This window comes from Cavia porcellus, unplaced genomic scaffold (genome assembly GCF_034190915.1).
Source record: "Cavia porcellus strain 051 isolate PalLab524CR breed Dunkin Hartley unplaced genomic scaffold, mCavPor4.1 scaffold_30, whole genome shotgun sequence".
In the NCBI taxonomy this organism is placed as follows: domain Eukaryota; kingdom Metazoa; phylum Chordata; class Mammalia; order Rodentia; family Caviidae; genus Cavia; species Cavia porcellus.
The window spans coordinates 8,256,033-8,275,145 of NW_026947513.1; the positions used below are offsets into that span (position 1 = coordinate 8,256,033).

Sequence of the window (19,113 nt, forward strand, 5' to 3'; positions counted from 1 at the left end):
TCACGCGCACATGCTCATGTATGTGTGCACACACATTGCTTTTTCTGTTGTTTTGTTTACCTAAATTGCCTGTAACTACCAACTTTCTCTTGCCTGCTCCCAGACTGTTCAGTTCATTATATTCTTCAATAGCACTGCTTGGATCTTCATTTTTTGTTTGTTTGTTTTGTTTTATGAGACAGGGTGTCACTGTGCAGCCCTGGCTGGCCTGAACTTGCAACCATCCTCCTGCCTCAGCCTTCTGAGTGCTGGAATTACATGTGTGCATCGCCAGCCACATCAGCAGAGTATTCATTTTTAAACCATGCCCCCCCCAACTGGAAATTAAATCCAGACTCTTGCGCTTGCCAGGCAGGCACCATGACACTGAGCTGTACCCCTGCCCCTGAGTTTTCATTTTTAAGAGAACTGATCCTTTTTTCCCCCTTCAATCATGTTTGTTTTGTTTTCCTTACTTCATCTTCACCATATATCCGCTGATTATCCTGTTGGGAGCCATGAGATTCCATTCTTTTTAGACCCAAATCAAAGGCAGCACCCCGTTCTACATCTAAGATTAGAAGAAAGAGCATAAATTACTGCATTTATTAAAGATGTGACTTCTGTATACTTGGTGATTAAAAACATGTCAGAATCACCCCCTAAAATGAAGATTAATTGCTGTGAAACTATTTTTTTAAATGTTTTAAATTCTGACTATAATAAAACTTTAAAAATGTTTTAAAGCCAGGTGGCACACGTTTATAATCCCATCTTCCAGGAAGCTGAGATTAGATCACTATGAGTGAGTTTGAGGCTAGCCTGGAAAATATAGTGAGATCCTATCTCAAAAAACTAAAATAAATAAGTAAGTAAATTAACACATTTTAAAAAAGTTTTGAACAAGTTTCTCATTACTTTGAAAAGTCATACTGTTTGGGTGTCTGTAGAATCTGTCATATCTCGTAACAGAGTACTCACGTGTGAACCTAATTGAAAAAAGTGAAATGGTGGCAAGCATGTCAGTGGTACCCATGAAGAATATCAAGGAATGAGAAAAATACATTCTTTTAGAAACTAGAGTGAGGTCACTTTTTTTTTTTTCTTTTCTACACTATGGAACTGCCAGAGCATTATGAAGAAAGCTTGCAGATGAACAGGAAAATACGTGTTCATTCTTTCTTCAAAATGCCTACTCTGTTGCTTAGATGAGGTGCATTGTTCATGAGTGATGTGGTGAGCATTGTGAGTCTGTCAGCCATTGAGGGGGAGCTGTGAAGTAAGAGAATGTCAATCTTCAGTGACCTTCTGGACCAGCTTTGAGAATTGCTTTAATAACTATACTGTTGGCATATAATCTTTAAAAATAATGACTGTAAATATACCGCTCTGGAAATTATGGTCATGAAGACTTCCTTTTTCTTCCTGTCTCCTAATTGTTATGAGGAATCCTGGGTTAAACTTAGAATGGAAAGGTAGGATAGAACTCTTTGAAAAAGCATTTACTTTGATGGAAGGCTTTTGTTTTTTGTTTATCACAATAGTAGTGACAAAGGTGATCAGAATGTGTGTCTGTATGTGTGGTTGTTGGTTGTATAGTTCCTTTATTGTTGAAATTCCTGTGGAAAAACTAACTTCAGAGTGAAAAATTCTAACTTGGACCAGAGATGAAGCAGAGGCAGGTAGGATGCATATTTGTGAAGCAAAGGTGATTTGGAGCAGTAAGATCCACTGCAAGCACGAAATACACGCACAGTCGGTCCCTATGCAGGGAGGCAATTTTCAATCTTTGCCATAGTTTCCAAATCGGCTACTTTTTCCTTATTAACAGCTTGTGTTTTTAACCCTTGGGACATTGAATAGCAAATACTCAGGAAATTTTTGTCAAATGAATACACTTTTGGTAATACTGGGTTTTAAAGACATGCGTGTATACTGTGGATGACCAACAGGCCACACACTTACCAATCTCTTAATTTATAAAAAGTGGAAAAAATGACTAGACATATAAAGAAGTATTTTTTATTTTGAAATTATTTGTTTTACAAATTTGTCATTATTGAACTCTTGTGAGATTTCCCAGATCTGAAATTTAAGCGTGTTTGAGGGATTCCTTAGCAAATGTTTTGCATTAATAAACCCGTACGCCACAGCAGCTTTCTAGCATCCCATTTCACAAATGTGGAGACCAAAGCTGTAAAACAACTATTAAGGTACTGAAGAGATTTGCTGTTTCTTTGTTCAGTTTTGGTTAGGGAGACCTGAAGTTTGAGGGAACAAAATAGAAATAGTTAACCTAATAACTCAACAGATTTTTCTCACAATGAATGGATGTCCAAGTGGGAAATTATTTATAAGGAAAGACAGACTATGATCTGTGCTTATATTCACAGAAGACTTGTGTGTTCCAGCTAAAGCATTTCCATATTTGGAACTGACCAGATTTGGTTTGCTAGGAGATAGACAATTGCCTTTTTATGGCCACCAGACCCTCCAGTGCTCGCTTTTGTTTCTCTTTGGCTTGGTGGCTCTACACTCTTTCAAAGAGTCATTTTCTCTTCTGTCTTTTGTTTTTGTTCCCTTGACTCCAGTGTTCTCTCTCTCCATTTGTTCTCTGTCCCCTCTTTGTACTCCTGAGCTCCTCTCTCACTCTTTTTTTCCCTCTCCTTATTCCTTGCAACTTGAACAAACAAAGGAATTTGCATTCTGCTTGCAAAGGAATAATGTGAACATTGAATAAGGTCAATTTTGAGTTACAGAGCAGATCAAATAAGAAGTGAGCTGATCAAGGGCCAGTCAAGATGAGGGTATTATTAAAATAGCATAAATCTTCAATCCTAGGAGATTGTCCAAAGGTAAAAGAGCTGACCCAGCAATATTTCTATTTCAAAATAGAGCTTTTGGGCCTTTGGGTGCTTACATAGGCTTTATTCTTACACTGATTGTATAGAAAAAGAAGGCAAAGTAAGCCTGCCCATCGATGTACATCTCAGCCCATGCCCATGCCTGGTCTTTATTGTGGATGGATAGGGTTTAGACAGAGGCATGAAATTGAGAATTGGGGTGGAGGAGAGAAGGAGCTAATGGCCAGAACAGAATGATATTACTTCTTGAGGAATACTATAACCAAACCAGGGCATTGACAGATGTCCACATTAATAATCACAGAGATAATAAATATTAAATTAAATATTGAATATTAAAATTATATATTTTATATAAAATATAAAAATTAAATATTAAATAAAATTGTTTCTTATAGTCCTGAAGGAATTCGTGATCTAGGGGCCACATATGATGAGGTCCTCCTTTCTTTTTTGTGTCATAACATGGTAGAAGGTATCACATAAGAATTCTTATGTGCCAAACTTGATTTTATAACAAATTATTATGGGCCAAACTCAGTATTATAACAGGTCCCTCATAATATCAATCTATTCTTAAAGGCAGCAATATTAAAGAATTGAAGAGCACTGAGCCCTTGTGACCTAAACACCTTCCATTAGACCCTACCTCCCAACACTGTTGCATTAGGAGAATAAATTTTTAACACATAGATTTTGGTAGACACATTCAAACCTTGACAGTAGTTAAGAGGAAAAAATTAAGAATGATTCCTTTCAATTTGGATTTTCATTCTGAAGTTCAGATTTATATATTAATTAGAATACATTAATCTTAAGTTTTTCTACATACCCAGAACTACTAATATTTCAAAAGTACAGGTAGATGATTTGTTAACCACATTATTGGTTTAAACTGAATGGTTTAGTAGATTATTGTTACAGTAAAGAATTTCCTGATTGAAATTGTTATAAACCTGCTTACAGTATATACAAGTTTTCCTATCAGTTTTAAATAAGAAAACACTGTGAAGGAACTGATAAGGTATATTGAGAGCCCCGTGTTATAGCACTCCTTCATAGACCCTGGGAATGCGAATCACCTCCCCCCTTTTGGAAACAGTATTTTGCAGTATAGTTCAGACTGGCCTTGAAATAAGTGTTTGGACTACACTGGCGTTGAGTTGGCAGTCATACAGCCTCAGCTTCCTGAGTGGAATCACTGCTTTTTTGAAGTGTTAGTGTGGTTCAGAAAGAACCTTTGTTATTTTTAAAGCAAGTGATAGTAAGCTTTACCACTGTATCTTTGGGAGGCGTTCTCATGGGAAAATGAACTTAAGGTGAGGAAATTAACCATTGCTTAAGCTATTTGGACTTGGTGAAAGTGTTTCCTTTTCATTTATTGTAAGATTTGTACTGTTAATACCAGCTCATTTACATTTTCCCCTCTTTTACAGAATTAACTTTTTAGGCATTTCATATCTGTTTATAATGTTTCATTTCAAAACAATTGATCTAAATAATAATATAATTTAAGGGTGTAATTTCATGTTTTTTGTTTCTGTTGCCTGTGTTCCTTTTTTACAGATTACTTGCTATTATTATAGTCATTCAAGCTTTTAACTGACCAGTTTTCAAAAGTGTATGTCTGCCACTTAAAAGATAGGTCAGCATAAAAGGTGTAGCCTAAAATATCTATTTTGCATGTCCAGTTTATTGTGGAAGCAGATTGACATTTTTTTCATTGTTAGATTATTTATAATTCTTCAAAAATTCTGGGTTTGATTAATCTCTAGAGCTTTTAACACAGATTTTCTGGGTTTATGTAGTCATACAGTTTTCATATCTTTTGGTTGGATTATTATATTTTATCCTTAATATTCAACAATTTTGATTTGCTTAGTAGTAGTTCACGGGGTAACAAGTGATTTTTCTGAAACATTAAATACCCAGATGAGAAATAGTTTTTAATGAGAAAAGTGAATGGACATTTCCAGTGTGTTAGGGGACAAGAAGAGAAGGTGTATTTTGAGGGAAGGCAAGGAAGGTAAGTGATTTGTGTGTCACTTCCCTGTATGTTTTGTCTGTGGGACTCTTACTCTTCATTCTCAGTGAGATCAGTGTGTGATCACTAGTATCTTATGACTTTATGAGCTTCAGCTTTCTCTTTAGATTAAAAATAATTAATTAAATGTTGACTCTCACAGTTGATGAGATTTCAGTAAGAGAATATGTAAATAGATATATTGTCTGTTGGTATTTCTTGTTTTCTCAACTATATGAAGACAATATAGAAAGCTATGTGTATAAGTGGTAATGAGATTTTTATCTAACTATGGAATCAGGGAATAAGACAAATTTTGGAAAGGTAGTTAATGGCATTTGCTACTGAGTTGCTTGTGATGGAGGTCAAGAATGAGAAATTGGTACTGTGGTGAAGTGGCAACAGAAGAATATTAAAAAATTACTGCAGTGGAGTGCATCTATAAGTTTAATTTAAAGTAGTGAACCAGACAGTAAATTAGTAAATTAACTCCATAATATAATAGTTTCATAGTTTGCATATTTACATTTATAATATAGTTAAGTACCAAGTAAATACATAATATGAGTGAATCAGACTAGTAAAAAATTTTTTTTTTTTTGTATTTTTCTTTTTTATCGGTACTGGGGATTGAACTCACGACTGTCTGCTTGCAAGGCAGGCCCTTATGCCGCTGAGCTAAATCCCCAGCCCCCAGACTAGTAAAATTAATTCCACATCTACTGGAGGCCTTATCCTGGTCTTCCTCAGCGCCACTCAACTCATTGCTCAGTGTGCCTTTCACTAAAAAACAGAGAATTTTGAGGAAAAACATGTGCCAAGTATGAAAAAAAAAAAATGACCAAGTATGAAAAAAAACAAACAGATCTTGGATCTGCCACCTTACAGATACTGCTTGGTGATATAAATTTATGAAGTAAAGGGGCTGGGGATTTAGCTCAGTGGCATAAGCGCCTGCCTTGCACTCAGGCAGTCGTGAGTTCCATCCCTGGTACTGATGAAAAAGAAAAAGACAAAAAAAAAAATTATGAAGTAAAGTAGCAAGATAATTTAAAGTGTGGAAGAGGGGATTGGCAGTGATGAGTAGTTTGCATATGCATAATCTTGGTAGGACTCATGTTCATAAAATGGGGACATTCGCATGGTCTACAGGTAGGAATTTGGCCTCTGATGTCAAAGAAGTCTTCCATTATGCACCTATAGTGGCCTAGGTGAAGAGCTGTGGTTTCAACAAAAGTAGTCTTCATAACCTATACAACCCTTATCCTGACTCACATATAGAGGTGTTATCTACAGCAAAGCTAGTGGAAGACCAGTGACACTGTTGCTCAACTATGTGGCTTCTAACATTAATGATTCTTAAAGTCAAGTATAAGCAAAAGTTTTGCTATCTGTTTCACTTAGATCCTTACGGCCTTTCCTCCTTTACTAGTGTTTTACTACCTTAAGAAACTGATGCTGTACTTTTAATCACTGCTTGGTGATCTGGTCAACCTCACTTCCAAAAGTTTTGCTTGTATGTGCTGAGCAGAGACTGTGATAGATATGAAAGCATTAGGCTGCAGATAAATACCACTCAAGCTTGTACTCATATCTTACACCATCATCAACTCCTGTGCTCCTTTGTGGTTTACTCCCCTTTCAGAACCTCGGGGCCTTTGAGAGGTTTGAGTGAGCAGATACTAGCTCCTTGAGCTGCTGTTGTGTTCCAACCGTGTATAAAGGCAGGTTGGTTGACAGGTTAATGGCTCAGATGCATTTTGGCAGAAAGCCATCTTTTAAGCTTTGAATTGTGGTTAAGACCACTGCTTGAGTGGTTTTTGACTTTACCACAAATGTAAAGTTGTTCTTTAGTAATACGCAATATAATAATAGAAGGTAAGTTACAGTTTAAAAGAAAAGGATTATTTTGGGGATTAAGCAGAAGATAATTTACTTGTCACACAGTGATACTATGTACAGTATTTGGAAGTTTCTTCCCTGTTCTGACAAAAGAATTTTGATTCTCGGTTTTACTTTTTACTATTTTCTCTTTGTCTCCTGTGGATTATTCATAGTGTCCTCTTTTTCTTGTTTTTAAACAAGGGAATGGCCATCTTTTGTTTGTTTGATTGTGTTTCTCTCTTAGGGATAGGCTTCAAATAACTAACACTAACTTCACCATTGTCTTTCCTTTGAAAATTAGACCTTATGTTAGCTCTCTGTGCCCTGATTGTGGTTTATTGCTTGAAAGGAAGATTGACTGAAAAGGCAGATCCACTAGTGAATTCAAATACAGAATTCTCAACTTAACCAGGTGTCAATTTCTGGTAAACACACTGTAAGTTGAAAATAAGTCAAATAAGTCATTTATATATCTCATCTACCTGACTTTGTAGCTTGGCAAGACAGTGTTGCTTGTCGCTTTGTGATCACAGGGCTGACTGACTGCTGTGGCTCCCTGCCACTCCCTAGCACCTGAGAAAATGTACCGCATACTGCTAGACAGTGAAAAGGTAAAAAATCTGGACTATGGGTTCTGTTAAATGCATGTAACTTTCATACCATCATAAATTTGAAAAATTCTCATTTGGACCATTGTAAATCAGGAACCAAACTGACCATCAAGAATTTTGGCTGCTTAGGAAGTTGACTGATCATGGTTTGGGGGGCGGGTATAGTTCTGCATAAATTCTACCAACAGAAAAAAAAAGGAACATGGAAACTTCATTGCATTGAAGCTTATGTGGATCAGATTAGTGATCCTTTTTAATTCAGAAAAATGTATTTTGAAGAATTATAATTGATCATGCTGAACACTGAAGTCAAAAGACTCAATCCTTACTGGTATATATAGTCTCTTTGTGCAGGAAAAATATAAGAATAATTATTTCAGACAGGTACTGAAAGACTTATGATGTGCATAGATCCATACAATAGTGAAGGCATGATTCCCACAGTAAATGTCTTCAGATTTCCATGTATTTACACCTTTAGAAAACATTTTTCATTTTCTAGTGATCAAAGAAAAATCCTCCTTATCCTTTAAAGTTTAATTAGTAGTTCAGGAATTGGGAGGCAGTAAAACATTTCCCTTTATATTTTTTGTTGACCCTCTTAAAGCAAACCAAATGTAACTGTATTATAGAAAGTGTGCTTTGTAATCCTCACACACAGATTAATGTACTGCCACCTTCTTCACATTTGTATATACAAACTGCAGTTAAAAACGTGCTAATATAGAGCAAATGGAAAAAATAAACATTAAATGTGTTACTTTTTGTAGTAAATTTGCCAGTATGTGAACTTCTTGGGGCAGTTGCTGAACTGGTTTCCTCCGTGTATAATGAAGATAATAACACCTACCTTGTAAGATTGATGTGGTTAAGAAGTGAGATATTCATGCAAAATATGTACCACAGTGCCTACTTCCAGTAGCTGCTATTGTGACAATAGTGCATACAGGCCGCGTTTCTTATGTGCTGCTACATATTCCAAGTGTCTTGTGTAGTACCTGCCACATAATGAGCACTTAAATGGTGAGAGAGAAAAAACCTGATCCTGGGAGAACAGTTAATTACCTCATTCTCATTCCTTTTCTCATCTCAGTTTTAGGTGAAATAGGCAAAGGAAGCCAATCTTTTTTAAGAGTAGAAGTATTGTGAATTGTATCGGATTTCCATGACCCTGAATAATTACTGAGTGTGTGTGTGTGTGTGTGTGTGTGTGTGTGTGTGTGTGTGTGTATGTGTGTATGAATGAAATATGGTTTGGCCAAAAACAAAAAAGGATCACAATTAACCTTAATTTTCTACATTGTCATTTAAAGAGAAAATGGTTGGAATGTCTGATCTGGAATTCAAATACAGAAAGAAAGGACCAATAATGTCAGGAATTAAAATATTTTCACTTAATAGTCAGGCCACATGGTAAAAGCTTGTAATCCCATCTTTGGAGGATGAGACAGGAGGATCAAGTTTGGGCAACTTAGTGACTTACGAGACCCTGTCTTGAAATAATTGTATAAAGAAGTAGGTAAATAAGTAAAATGTGTTGCAGATGTAGCTCAATGTAAAGGCCCTGTGTTCAATCCTCTCTGCACTGTAAGAAAAACCTTTTTAAAAACTTGATATTTGACTTTTATTTTGAAAGTTTGATTTAATGTGAAGTACATATTTTTTGAATATTACTGGTGAGGACTAGAAAACACCAGCTTCTGAAATTTTATGTGAAAATATAAAGTCCAGGAAAGAACTCCCACCCAGGACTTCACCACCCTGGAAGCAACTGCCCTCATACCTGTTCCCTAGGGGTCTTCTGTTAGGCAGGCCCTCTAGTTTCCATCCCTTCCCAAGCGTAACTGTGTCCTGTCAAGATACTAGAAACTATTTTGCTTGCTTTTGATTTTCGTATAAGTAGAATCATGTAATTTTATGACCTTCGAATCTGCCTTCTTTCACAAGTAATCAACATGATGTATGTAGCCATATCTTGCTTATTTTCAGTATTTTGTTGTATGATTATTCTGTAGTTTATCCAGTTCTTTGACAGTGATCATTTGTTTTATTTTTACTTTGGGGTTATTATGTCTTAATGGTGCTATGGGCATTCTTATACTTGTTTTTTTGATATCCTTTGTTCATATTCAGGTTATAGCTTTTGATTATTTTGGCACTTTATTAGCAATAACAATCTACAGTCGGCAAGTATGGATTTTAAAGTGTAGCCAATAGTCCAGCAGTATCAGTACTTTCTCAGGTGTACTTTTATTTACTTTTTTTTGTTTGTTTGTTTATTTATTTATTTTGAGACAGGATCTTGCTGTGTAGTTGAGGCTGGCCTTGAACTCACTATGTAGCCCAGGCTGGCCTCACTCACCGTGATCCTCCTGCCTCAGTCTCCCAAGTGCTGGGATTACAGGCATGTACCACCATACCTGGCTCTAGTATCCTTTTATTATTGCTTGATGTTTTAGAATTGCTTGATGTTTTAGAAACTGAGAAACTGAATCAGAAAGAGTTTAGAGATGGGCTCTTGGAGCATTTATAGGGGAACATTTCTTCTATATTACTGATATTTCCATCCATGTGATGATAGCTTAACCGGAATATAATGTTTGGTCTCTTTCTACAAGTTTATGGTTTAATTTTTCACTTGGTACTTGTAGTGTTTTATTTCTAGGATATTAAGACATAATGCGAAGTCTCACTTTAAAATTAGAGCCTTTTTTGCTGAGTGGTTATTTTTTTAAATGGAAAATTGTATATAGTTAAGTCGTTGGGGGCAGGAAGTCAGTTGGAGAAGCCTTCTGAAACTTGATTTGTTTTTCTGCCTCATTTCCTTTCCCATTAAAAGTCTTCTTGGCCCTTTCTTCTGTATTCTTCTTAAAGATCTGACCTGTCTACTGCCCAAAGTCTTTTTACCTGTCCTGAGCAGTGTTATCGTATAACTAGACTTTGTTCACAGACAGATTAACTATGCACTAAATGTTGCATGTTTTCAAGAGGAAAACTCTTGGAGAACTTGTTGTATATGGTTGTACTTATGGACTTCTAAATACCATTTTTAGCAGGATAAGTACCTCTTTTATTTTGTTGGCTTTTTTCCTTCTTTTTTAATGAAGAGTTTCACTAGTATTGGAAAGAATATTTGGGAAGGTTCAGAAGAGTGTTAGTAACGTTAGTAACATCTGATTTTCTTTTTTTTTTTTTTCCCCTGAAACACATTTTCAAGTGACAACCTAGCCTTCAGAAATTCAGGATTATTGCCATCAATAGCCTGAACATCTCTGTCAGAAAATTGTGTGGAGAGAACGAAAATCTTCATTGCTTATACTTTGAGGCCAAGTGAGAAATAAGAGAAAGTGTAAGGGCAGAAGCTCCGTGACTCCATGGTCACTCCGTGGATTTTTTTATGAAAGACGATCAGGACTGCACAGTCCTCTGAGCCCTGCACAAAGTTTCTCTTACAGGCAAGTCAGGGGAGAGCTGTGCTTGCTCAGTATTGCCTGGACTGCCCTTCCTAGAGAGCTGCACATTCTGAGTTGGATTTCACCATGTTGTCTCTTTCATTTTGTGTCTTCACCTCGATGGTAGTATGAATCATTTATATGCATATTCACTCCCTGAGTTTTTTGTTTGTTTTCACATTGCCTACTTTTTCTTTCATTAAGTAGATGCTGCCACATGATATGGTGGTAACATAGCCCCTTTTAAGCTGATCCTAGAGACCCTCTCTATACTGTAGTTGAAGGCAAAAATCAAATGTATATTGTTGTAATATGTGCCATGATGTAAAATCATTTTAGCCAATTCTACATCTGCAGTCCACTGGCATTAAGTACGCTTGCTCGCATTGTGCAGCCATCAGCAGCATCTGTCTCTAGAGCTTTTTCATATAATTCAACTGAAACTCTGTGTCGATTTAATAATAATTCCTCCGTCCTTCATTCTATATGTGCTTATTTATTTACTTATCTGTTGTAAGATTGCTACTTTATTGACTAGAGAGAAAATCAAGTGGCTTTGGAGTCATAACTGAATTTACACTTTTACCTACCATTTACCTTCTAGATCTGAGAACTTTGGTCAGGCTCTTTAATTGTCCCCCATCTTCCCTTATCTTTAAAAAAGGCCTCCCTGGGGCCTCTCTGCCATTCATTTGCAGTGATGAGTTAATGGTTACCCCAAGCCTGTGGTGTAGATAGCTTGCTCCTTGCCATTCATCTAATGCATGATTTCTTATGCCTAGTTAGCAGTTGTGGAATGATAGTGTGGAAAGAATTGTCTTTTCATTGTTAAAAGGCATGTTTTATAGGTGCTGCTGTATTTAAGAAATAATGTACTCATTCATCTATTCATTTATCAAATATTTATTGAGTACTTTTTGAGTACCAAACATGCCTGCCTCTGACAACCACCATCCTGGTTTCTGTCTCTGTGAATTTGATTACTCTAGTTAGCTCTTACACACTTTTTTCCTTTTGTGTCTGACTTATTTCACTTAACATAATGTCTTCAAGATTCATCTATATAGTATGTACCTGCATTAAGTTAAGTAATATCTTACTGTCCATATGTACTACATTTTGTTTATTCATTCGTTGTTAGTGGACATTTGGGTTTTTCACGTTTTGCTTGTTGTGAATGATGCTACTGTGAACTTGGTGTTCAGGTTTTTTTTTTTTTTTTTTTTTTTGGTCTTCTTGAAACAGGGTCTCACTATGCAATTCTGGTTGGCCTTGAGCTCATTTTGTAGCCCAGGCTGGTCTTGAACTTGCAGCAGTCCTCCTGCCTCAGCCTCCCCAGTACTGGGATTACAGGTCCGCACCACCATTCCTGGCTACAGCTATCATTTTGAGTCTTTGCTGTCACATTTGGGTGTGTGCCCAGAAATAGAATTGGTGGGTCATGTGGTAACTCGTCTTAAAATTCTTGATGCACCATGCTGTTTTCTATAGCAGCCCTACTATTCTACAGTCTCACCAGCAGTGCCTGAAGGATCCAGTTTCCCCACATCCTTCTTGACCCTGTTACTTCTATTGTTGTTTGTATAAGAATGGCCATCTTAATGGGTGTGTAGTAAGTCATTGTGGTTTTACCTTGCATTTCCCTAATTAGTGATGTGGAGTAGATTTTCTTGTGTATGTTACTGATTTTTATATCTTTCTTAGAGAAAATACTTATTTTTCAATGAGGTTTTTGCTGTTATCATTGTTTTGCAGTACTGGGGATAGAACTAGGGCATTATACATGCTAGTCAAGCACTCTACTACTGAGCTACACCCTTTTTTGTTATTGAGCTATAGGAATTCTTTTTATATAATGGATGTTAGTTCATTTCTTATCAGATTATATGTATTTTAAAAATAATATTCATTTCAGCTTTATTGTTTTTGTTAATATAGGTATCATTCAGTCATCCACATTGAAGGAATAGTGATATTTTATCATGTGCTTAGTTGGTGCTGGGCACTATTGTCAGTGCTTTATATGTATGAACCTTTTGAATGCCCACAAGCATGTACTAAAAAAGAAGAAGGAAAACAACCTGTGTGAATTTACTTTTGTCTGTGTTTTCAGTTGAGGAAACGGAGATGGAACAACATTTAAGCTCATTCCAGGTCACTGTACTTGTTTGTGTTAAAACCAGGATTTGAATTTAAGCAACCAACTCTGAGTTCATGCCCTTTTTCCATAGCGCTTGCCTGCTTCTTTCCTCATTGGCTGTTTGTGTCAACCTTGTGTGAGAGGTGAGACTTTCCAGGTCTGAACACTGCTTGACCCCTCCCACACAACTTTATCATTCCTTTGTCCACTGGGTGACAGGATAGCAGAAAACAAAACCTGAGACAGGCAAAATCAGGAAGATCAGGAGCCCATGACTAAAATTCATAAATACATGTGTGTCGTATGACAACACAATTTATAAGATGATGTGAAATGCCTGTAGAAGTTATTAGCACCAGTTAAAATTAGAATCTCCATAAGGTTTATTAAGTTGTATTCTTTTTGTGGAAGTTGAGGTTTTCATAGGGTATGCATGTGAGTGTTTGATTGTGCCACAAAGTTTTAAAAATGGTTCCTTTTGTGAAATTTGTTTACTAAGATTTTTTAAATGCTAAATTCTTATCTCTACTTTTATTCTTAATTTTCTCTATTTTAAGTCATGTGTATTCTAGAATTGGTACTTGGTGGCTAATGGTTGAGCACTAGAACATGAGTATCATTTTGTTTACTTAGCCGAAGTTAATTAGTAAAGACAAAGAATCTATCAGATTATAAATGTATTCTAAAGCAAAATGAAATTTTTATTGCTGCCCATTGTTACTATTAATAATTATGTGTAAATCATATATATCTGTTACCCATAAAATTAATGCTACTTTCTGAATAGCTTGTTTTGTGTGTCTACAATCAGCATAAATGGGAGATGCTGTGTGACTAGCAGACACATGATTTAAAAGTTCTTCTGTTGATACAAATGATGCTTTATTGAACATCTTTATGAATATTTTTATACGGTTTACTAGTTACACACTTGTGTGCAGATTTTCCAGAATTGAATTGGCCAGGTCAAAGAAATATACTAGACACTGTAAAAATAAATGTCTTCTAAAAAGTTGCACAAATTTAAACCCCCAACAATATATGGCAGCTCCTGTTTCTTCACCTGTATACCACCCCTAGGTGTTTTCAAATTTTGGATCTACAGCAGGCAATGCTTAAATAATTATCTTAATGACCTTAAATAATTATCTTAATGATGTAAAAGTGGAGCCAGAGAACTGGCCACAAAGCCACCTCCCATGAATGTTTTTTGATAAGATTGTCACTGTCAGGCTCTGCAGCAGGCAGAGTCAGGCCCAAGTCGAGATTAAGAGATGGTGTGCTTCTGTGTGTGTATCCATTTCATTCTGATAGAATTTTAATTTGCAGAAATGTTGCCAAAATATCGCAGAGTTCACCCATATTCCTCAAATGTTAACATTTATCATGTTTAGTTTACCCTTCTCTGAACACACACACACACACACACACACACGAACTTTTCCCCTAAAATGTTTGAATGTAAGGTCTGTCATACTATAGTAGTTTTGAACATTCCCTTATGTAATTGCTGTGTAGTTATTAAAATTAGGAAGTTAAAGTTGATGCAGTTCTCTTGTCTGTTGAATTTGTCCAGGTTCTATCAGTTGTCTAGTATCTTTTATAGCAAAAGTATTTTCTGTACATATGTCACATGGTACAGTTGTTACATGTCTAATCTTTAACTTGAGCCAGTTCCTTAGTTTTTTTGTTAAAAAAATCTGTCCCACAATTTGAATTTATTCCTCATGTTTAAATTCAGTTTAAATTCAGCAATATCACAAAGGCAATATTTCTCAGTCTCACTCAATGTGTATATGATTGCGTGTTGCACACATGTGCGTATACATGCAGGATATAGAGTTCTGGGGATTGAACCCAGAGCTTCCTGAAAACTAAACATGTGCTGTGCCACTGAGCTATACTGTATCTCCCCTAAAGATTTTTGAGACTGTACTTTCATATAAGGTCTTCATAGTGGAGATCAGTATTCTCATAGCTTATTTATGCTGTCTGCATAATAAAGCTTATTGTTGTTGCATATTTAACCCAGGGACATCCTTCAGGTGTAGATATTTGGACTGACAGCCTTAACCAAACCTGGTACTCATATTGGAGAAATCTAAAAAGCCAGATACTGAGCATACTAGGAGATTAAGGTCTTAATCAGTCCTCATTTTTCTTCCTACTCTTTCTTCTATATATAAATCTTGGTTTTTATGAACTCTGTAAAATTTAAATTCCATATAGCAGATTTGATGTAAAGTTTGGTTTAGTTGTGAATTTGAATATGACTAGACTTCCAGATATGGCTTGTACTTCCAGAAGTACAAATAGCCAATAAATACATTAAAAAATGCTCATCATTGCTGATTATCAGAGAAATGCACATTAAAATTACCCTGAGATACCATCTTACCCCAGAAAGAATGGCTATCATCAAAAAATCTAATACTAACAATTACTGACAAGTATGTGGGGAAAGGAATCCCACTACATTTTTGGTGGGAATATAAAGTAGTACAACCACTGTAGAAATCAATGTGGAAATTCCATAAAAAACTTAAAATACAAATTGAGGTAATCCATCTTAGGTGTCTTCCCAGAAGAATTAAATGTAATCTTCATACGTCAGGAATACATGCATACTCATGTTTACAGCAGTGCAGTTTATAATAGCTAACTCTTTTTTTTTTTTTTTTTGGTCTTTTTCGTTTTTTATCGGTACCAGGGATCGAACTCACCACTGCCTGCTTGCAAGGCAGGTGCTTATGCCACTGAGCTAAATCCCCAGCCCCCAATAGTAGCTAACTCTTGAAAGCAGCCATGTATGCCCATCAACAGATGGATGCATGGATGAGGACACTGTGGTATTTATATATAGTGGAGTAGTATATTGCCATAAGGAAAGACAAACAAGGCATTTATAGGTAAATTATGAGAACATAATGTTAAGTGAAATATTCATAGACACCAGTGTCACATCGTTTCCTCTCATATGAGAGAAAAAATGTATGTAAGTATAAATAAATACAGATAAAGAGCAAAATGACAGAGTGATAACTAGAAAATAAGTTCAAATACTTCCCCAAATCACATATTGTTTTAAAAAATACTTTAATATTTATGCTAATTTGTTTCATTTATACTAATAGTTTATCTTAGTTCATTGACAAGTTTCTGTTACTTGTTTCTTTTTTGTAAGAATCTTATTTATATCTTGTACTGAAGATATTAATACAGTGTAATGACTACTATTATTATTTAGTTATGAAAATTTTTTTTTCATAAAATAAAAAATTGTAAAGTAAAAAAAGCACTAATTCAAGTTGTTAATGCTTTCTTTTCTATTTCCTCCAAATCTCATTGGTACTTTTTCATTCATTTATCTTAATCTTGTTTTTAAGCTGAAAACTTGTGAAGTAGAGAAAAACATGAGGAGTTATTTTAAATTTCACAACCCAGTGACGGTTTTGTGTTCAGAAGCAATGTTCTAGTGCTGTTACTAAGGCAGAATACATCAGGGTTTTGCTTTGTTTTGTAGTTGTGTAATTACTAAATTATCGTGTACTTAAAGAAGGTCCTCCTCCCTTCCCTTTTTCATTTTTGACTTGGTTTTGTCATGGAAAGTGTCTTTTAGCCAAAAAAGGTGTAAAGATGATGAAGTTCTGATAACTCTTATCATGTTTGGCCCCAGTGCATTTGTGGTCATATACTTCCTTAACAGATTGGTAAATATATAAGGAAGCTTATATGGTATAGGAAACACTATTGTACCATTTCTGAGGAGAAGGAAGTATGTGTTTGTAAATATAACAAGTAGGCAAATATTTTACTTTTTAAAAATTTCTAATGGATTGGAGAATATATGGAAACTTCATTACTATTTACAGGTAGGAAGTGCTTTGTTTGATGATAAATTGCAACTTTTAAAATATCTTTATACACTTTAGTATATAAAATCAGATTCTGCTGGAGTAATTAATATAGTGGTTATTCTTATTTTGAATATAAAAATCTATTTGAGAAGTTAGTTCAGTTAAGGTAAAATCTGTTCATTAGTTTAAAATTATCCATAAGGTATATATAGAGTGAAGAATGTACGTTTTGTTCAGCTATTGTATCATGAACACAATGAGTAATAATGGTAAGAAGGTGTTTTATTTGACCTCTTTGCCTGTCTGTCATAGAGCTAGGATGAAAGATGGTGTAAATCTACAGTATACCAGCTAATTTTTGTTTGCTACTTTGAAAAGTCAGAAATCATAGTTTTTCCTCTTTAAGGGTTTGCCAGAATTGTTTAGTTTATTACATTGAATAGTAGTTTAGTTTATTACAAAGAATTGGAGAAAACTGCTCATGTAAATAAGATATTGACAGTCTATAATCATTAAATGAGAAATTGGATAGTAATGACTCTCTGTTGTAACGAAGATTTAAATTTTTATTTCATGAAATTAAAAAGGCCCTCGGAGCACTTAAGGACTTAGTTTTGCTTTTTGGTTTTTATGTTGTGGAACATACTGTATAGTCTATTATGAAAAACTTTTACCTAAGACTAGCCTAAGGTTGGTTGGTTCAGCTTATTTCTGGTTTGTCAGTTCAAAGTATGTTAATAAACACTGTGTGTATGTGTGGGTTTTTTTTTTTGGTGTCTTTTTCTATCAGTACCAAGGATTGAACTCAGGACATACTCTTGCAAGGCAGGTGTTTATGCCGCTGACCTAAATCCCCAGCCCCTAAACATTGTGTTTTTAAGATAGATTGCCATATTACATCATAAATTTTATTGAATCACTCATGATTAAAGATAGGCTGCCTTTTTGTGGTCGATAGTTCTTCATTTTTTCATGTTAGTCATCTATCAGGTTGGCAGTGGAGGTGAGTCTTTTTAAGTACAGGTACATGTTATATCTTGGTATAACATGACACTTTTATATGAATATTTATTAAATGAATTTAGTTGGCTTATAACCAGCAGTTGTATACTGTGAGTCTACTAGATATTTTTTTAATTCAACCCCATTCCAATTAATGCAGTAACTGGTAGATAATGAGATAAGTAGGAATGTCATGGAATATGTGTTAAAGAGAGGATCAAGATTGCACACAAATTTTATTGCATTACTGAAGAAGCAGTTTAATCTTAATGTTTCTACAGTTCCTAGGTGCTCAGGATGGTACCTGGGTAGAATGACACATGTTTGGTACAAAATGCTCTCCAGATTCAGCAAGCAATTATATTTAGCTCTTGTGCTTATGTTTCCTGTAGACTCCAGTAGAAGTAATGCATAAACATGCTATGTAATTGCTGACTTGATCTAATAAGCATTTTTTAAAAGATATATTCATCAACATTTACTTTGGTAGAATTTCAAAACATCTAGGAATAAAATTTATATTTCAGTGTTAAGTGCAATGAATCTCTTACTAGTTATGTAACTAACATGCTAGATTCCAACAGGTACTTCATGGTCCAAATGTTAAAAGTTAATATAGTGATTGGAAGGGTAACAACATTATTGAAATGTTTTTCATTTGTGCCTTTAGTTGATTCCAGGCATACTTACTTCTCAGTATGAAATATAATTCGATAGGTATAAACTTCTTGGTTTATGTATGATATTCTGTACCCATCCAAGTAAGGCAGTTCTTACTCTGTTGTAATTATGTGTTATAGTGGTACATTTAATCATGTTCAGAGATTTCAAAATAATCTTTCCTGTGGAAAAAGACCCAAGAATAGATTTTTGCTTTTAACTCCATAGCGTAATACATAGACCGGTCAGTAAAGTAAGTTAAACATATGGCCGCTAGCCACTTTGTTACAGTTATTACTAAAAAATTGTGTTTTATTTCCTGACTTAAAAATTATTTGTTGGCTAAAATCAAGACTAATCAGAAGTAATTCTTCCTCTAAAAACTTGGATAATTTGCTTATTTATGCTGCTTCAATTAAAGCTACTTTGTAATACAGCAGTATTTAATGAAAAAATTAAAATATTCAGGTTTAGATGCCATTATAAATTACTAATTCATAATATCATTTTATGGTATTTAATTGATTACAAAAAATTAAGTGGGAGCCTAAAGACTATTAAAGTGAATAGTCTTCTGGAATATCACAAATATAGTATAGAAATTGCTGAGAACAAGTCATTTACTGTTAAAAGCAAAGTCT

General features: G+C 35.0%; 1 protein-coding gene and 1 non-coding gene across 8 annotated transcripts in view; both read left to right on the top strand.

Annotated features, from left to right (window-relative positions):
• Nucleotides 1–19,113, top strand: part of Rbpj (recombination signal binding protein for immunoglobulin kappa J region) — a 246,838-nt gene that overhangs the window by 176,633 nt on the left and 51,092 nt on the right. The window contains exon 1 of one of the 7 annotated variants that reach the window (XM_063240474.1): nucleotides 16,714–16,825. The exons of the other annotated variants lie outside the window; for them this stretch is intronic. Within the exon in view, the coding sequence (XP_063096544.1) occupies nucleotides 16,785–16,825 (41 nt within the window). The 5' untranslated portion in view covers nucleotides 16,714–16,784. Of the gene's footprint in view, nucleotides 1–16,713; nucleotides 16,826–19,113 lie in introns of those variants that run through there. 7 annotated transcript variants of the gene reach the window in all.
• LOC111756041 (small nucleolar RNA SNORA51) lies at nucleotides 2,883–3,015 on the top strand. Its single transcript, XR_002790544.1, has one exon. It is a non-coding gene; the product is annotated as a small nucleolar RNA SNORA51 (small nucleolar RNA).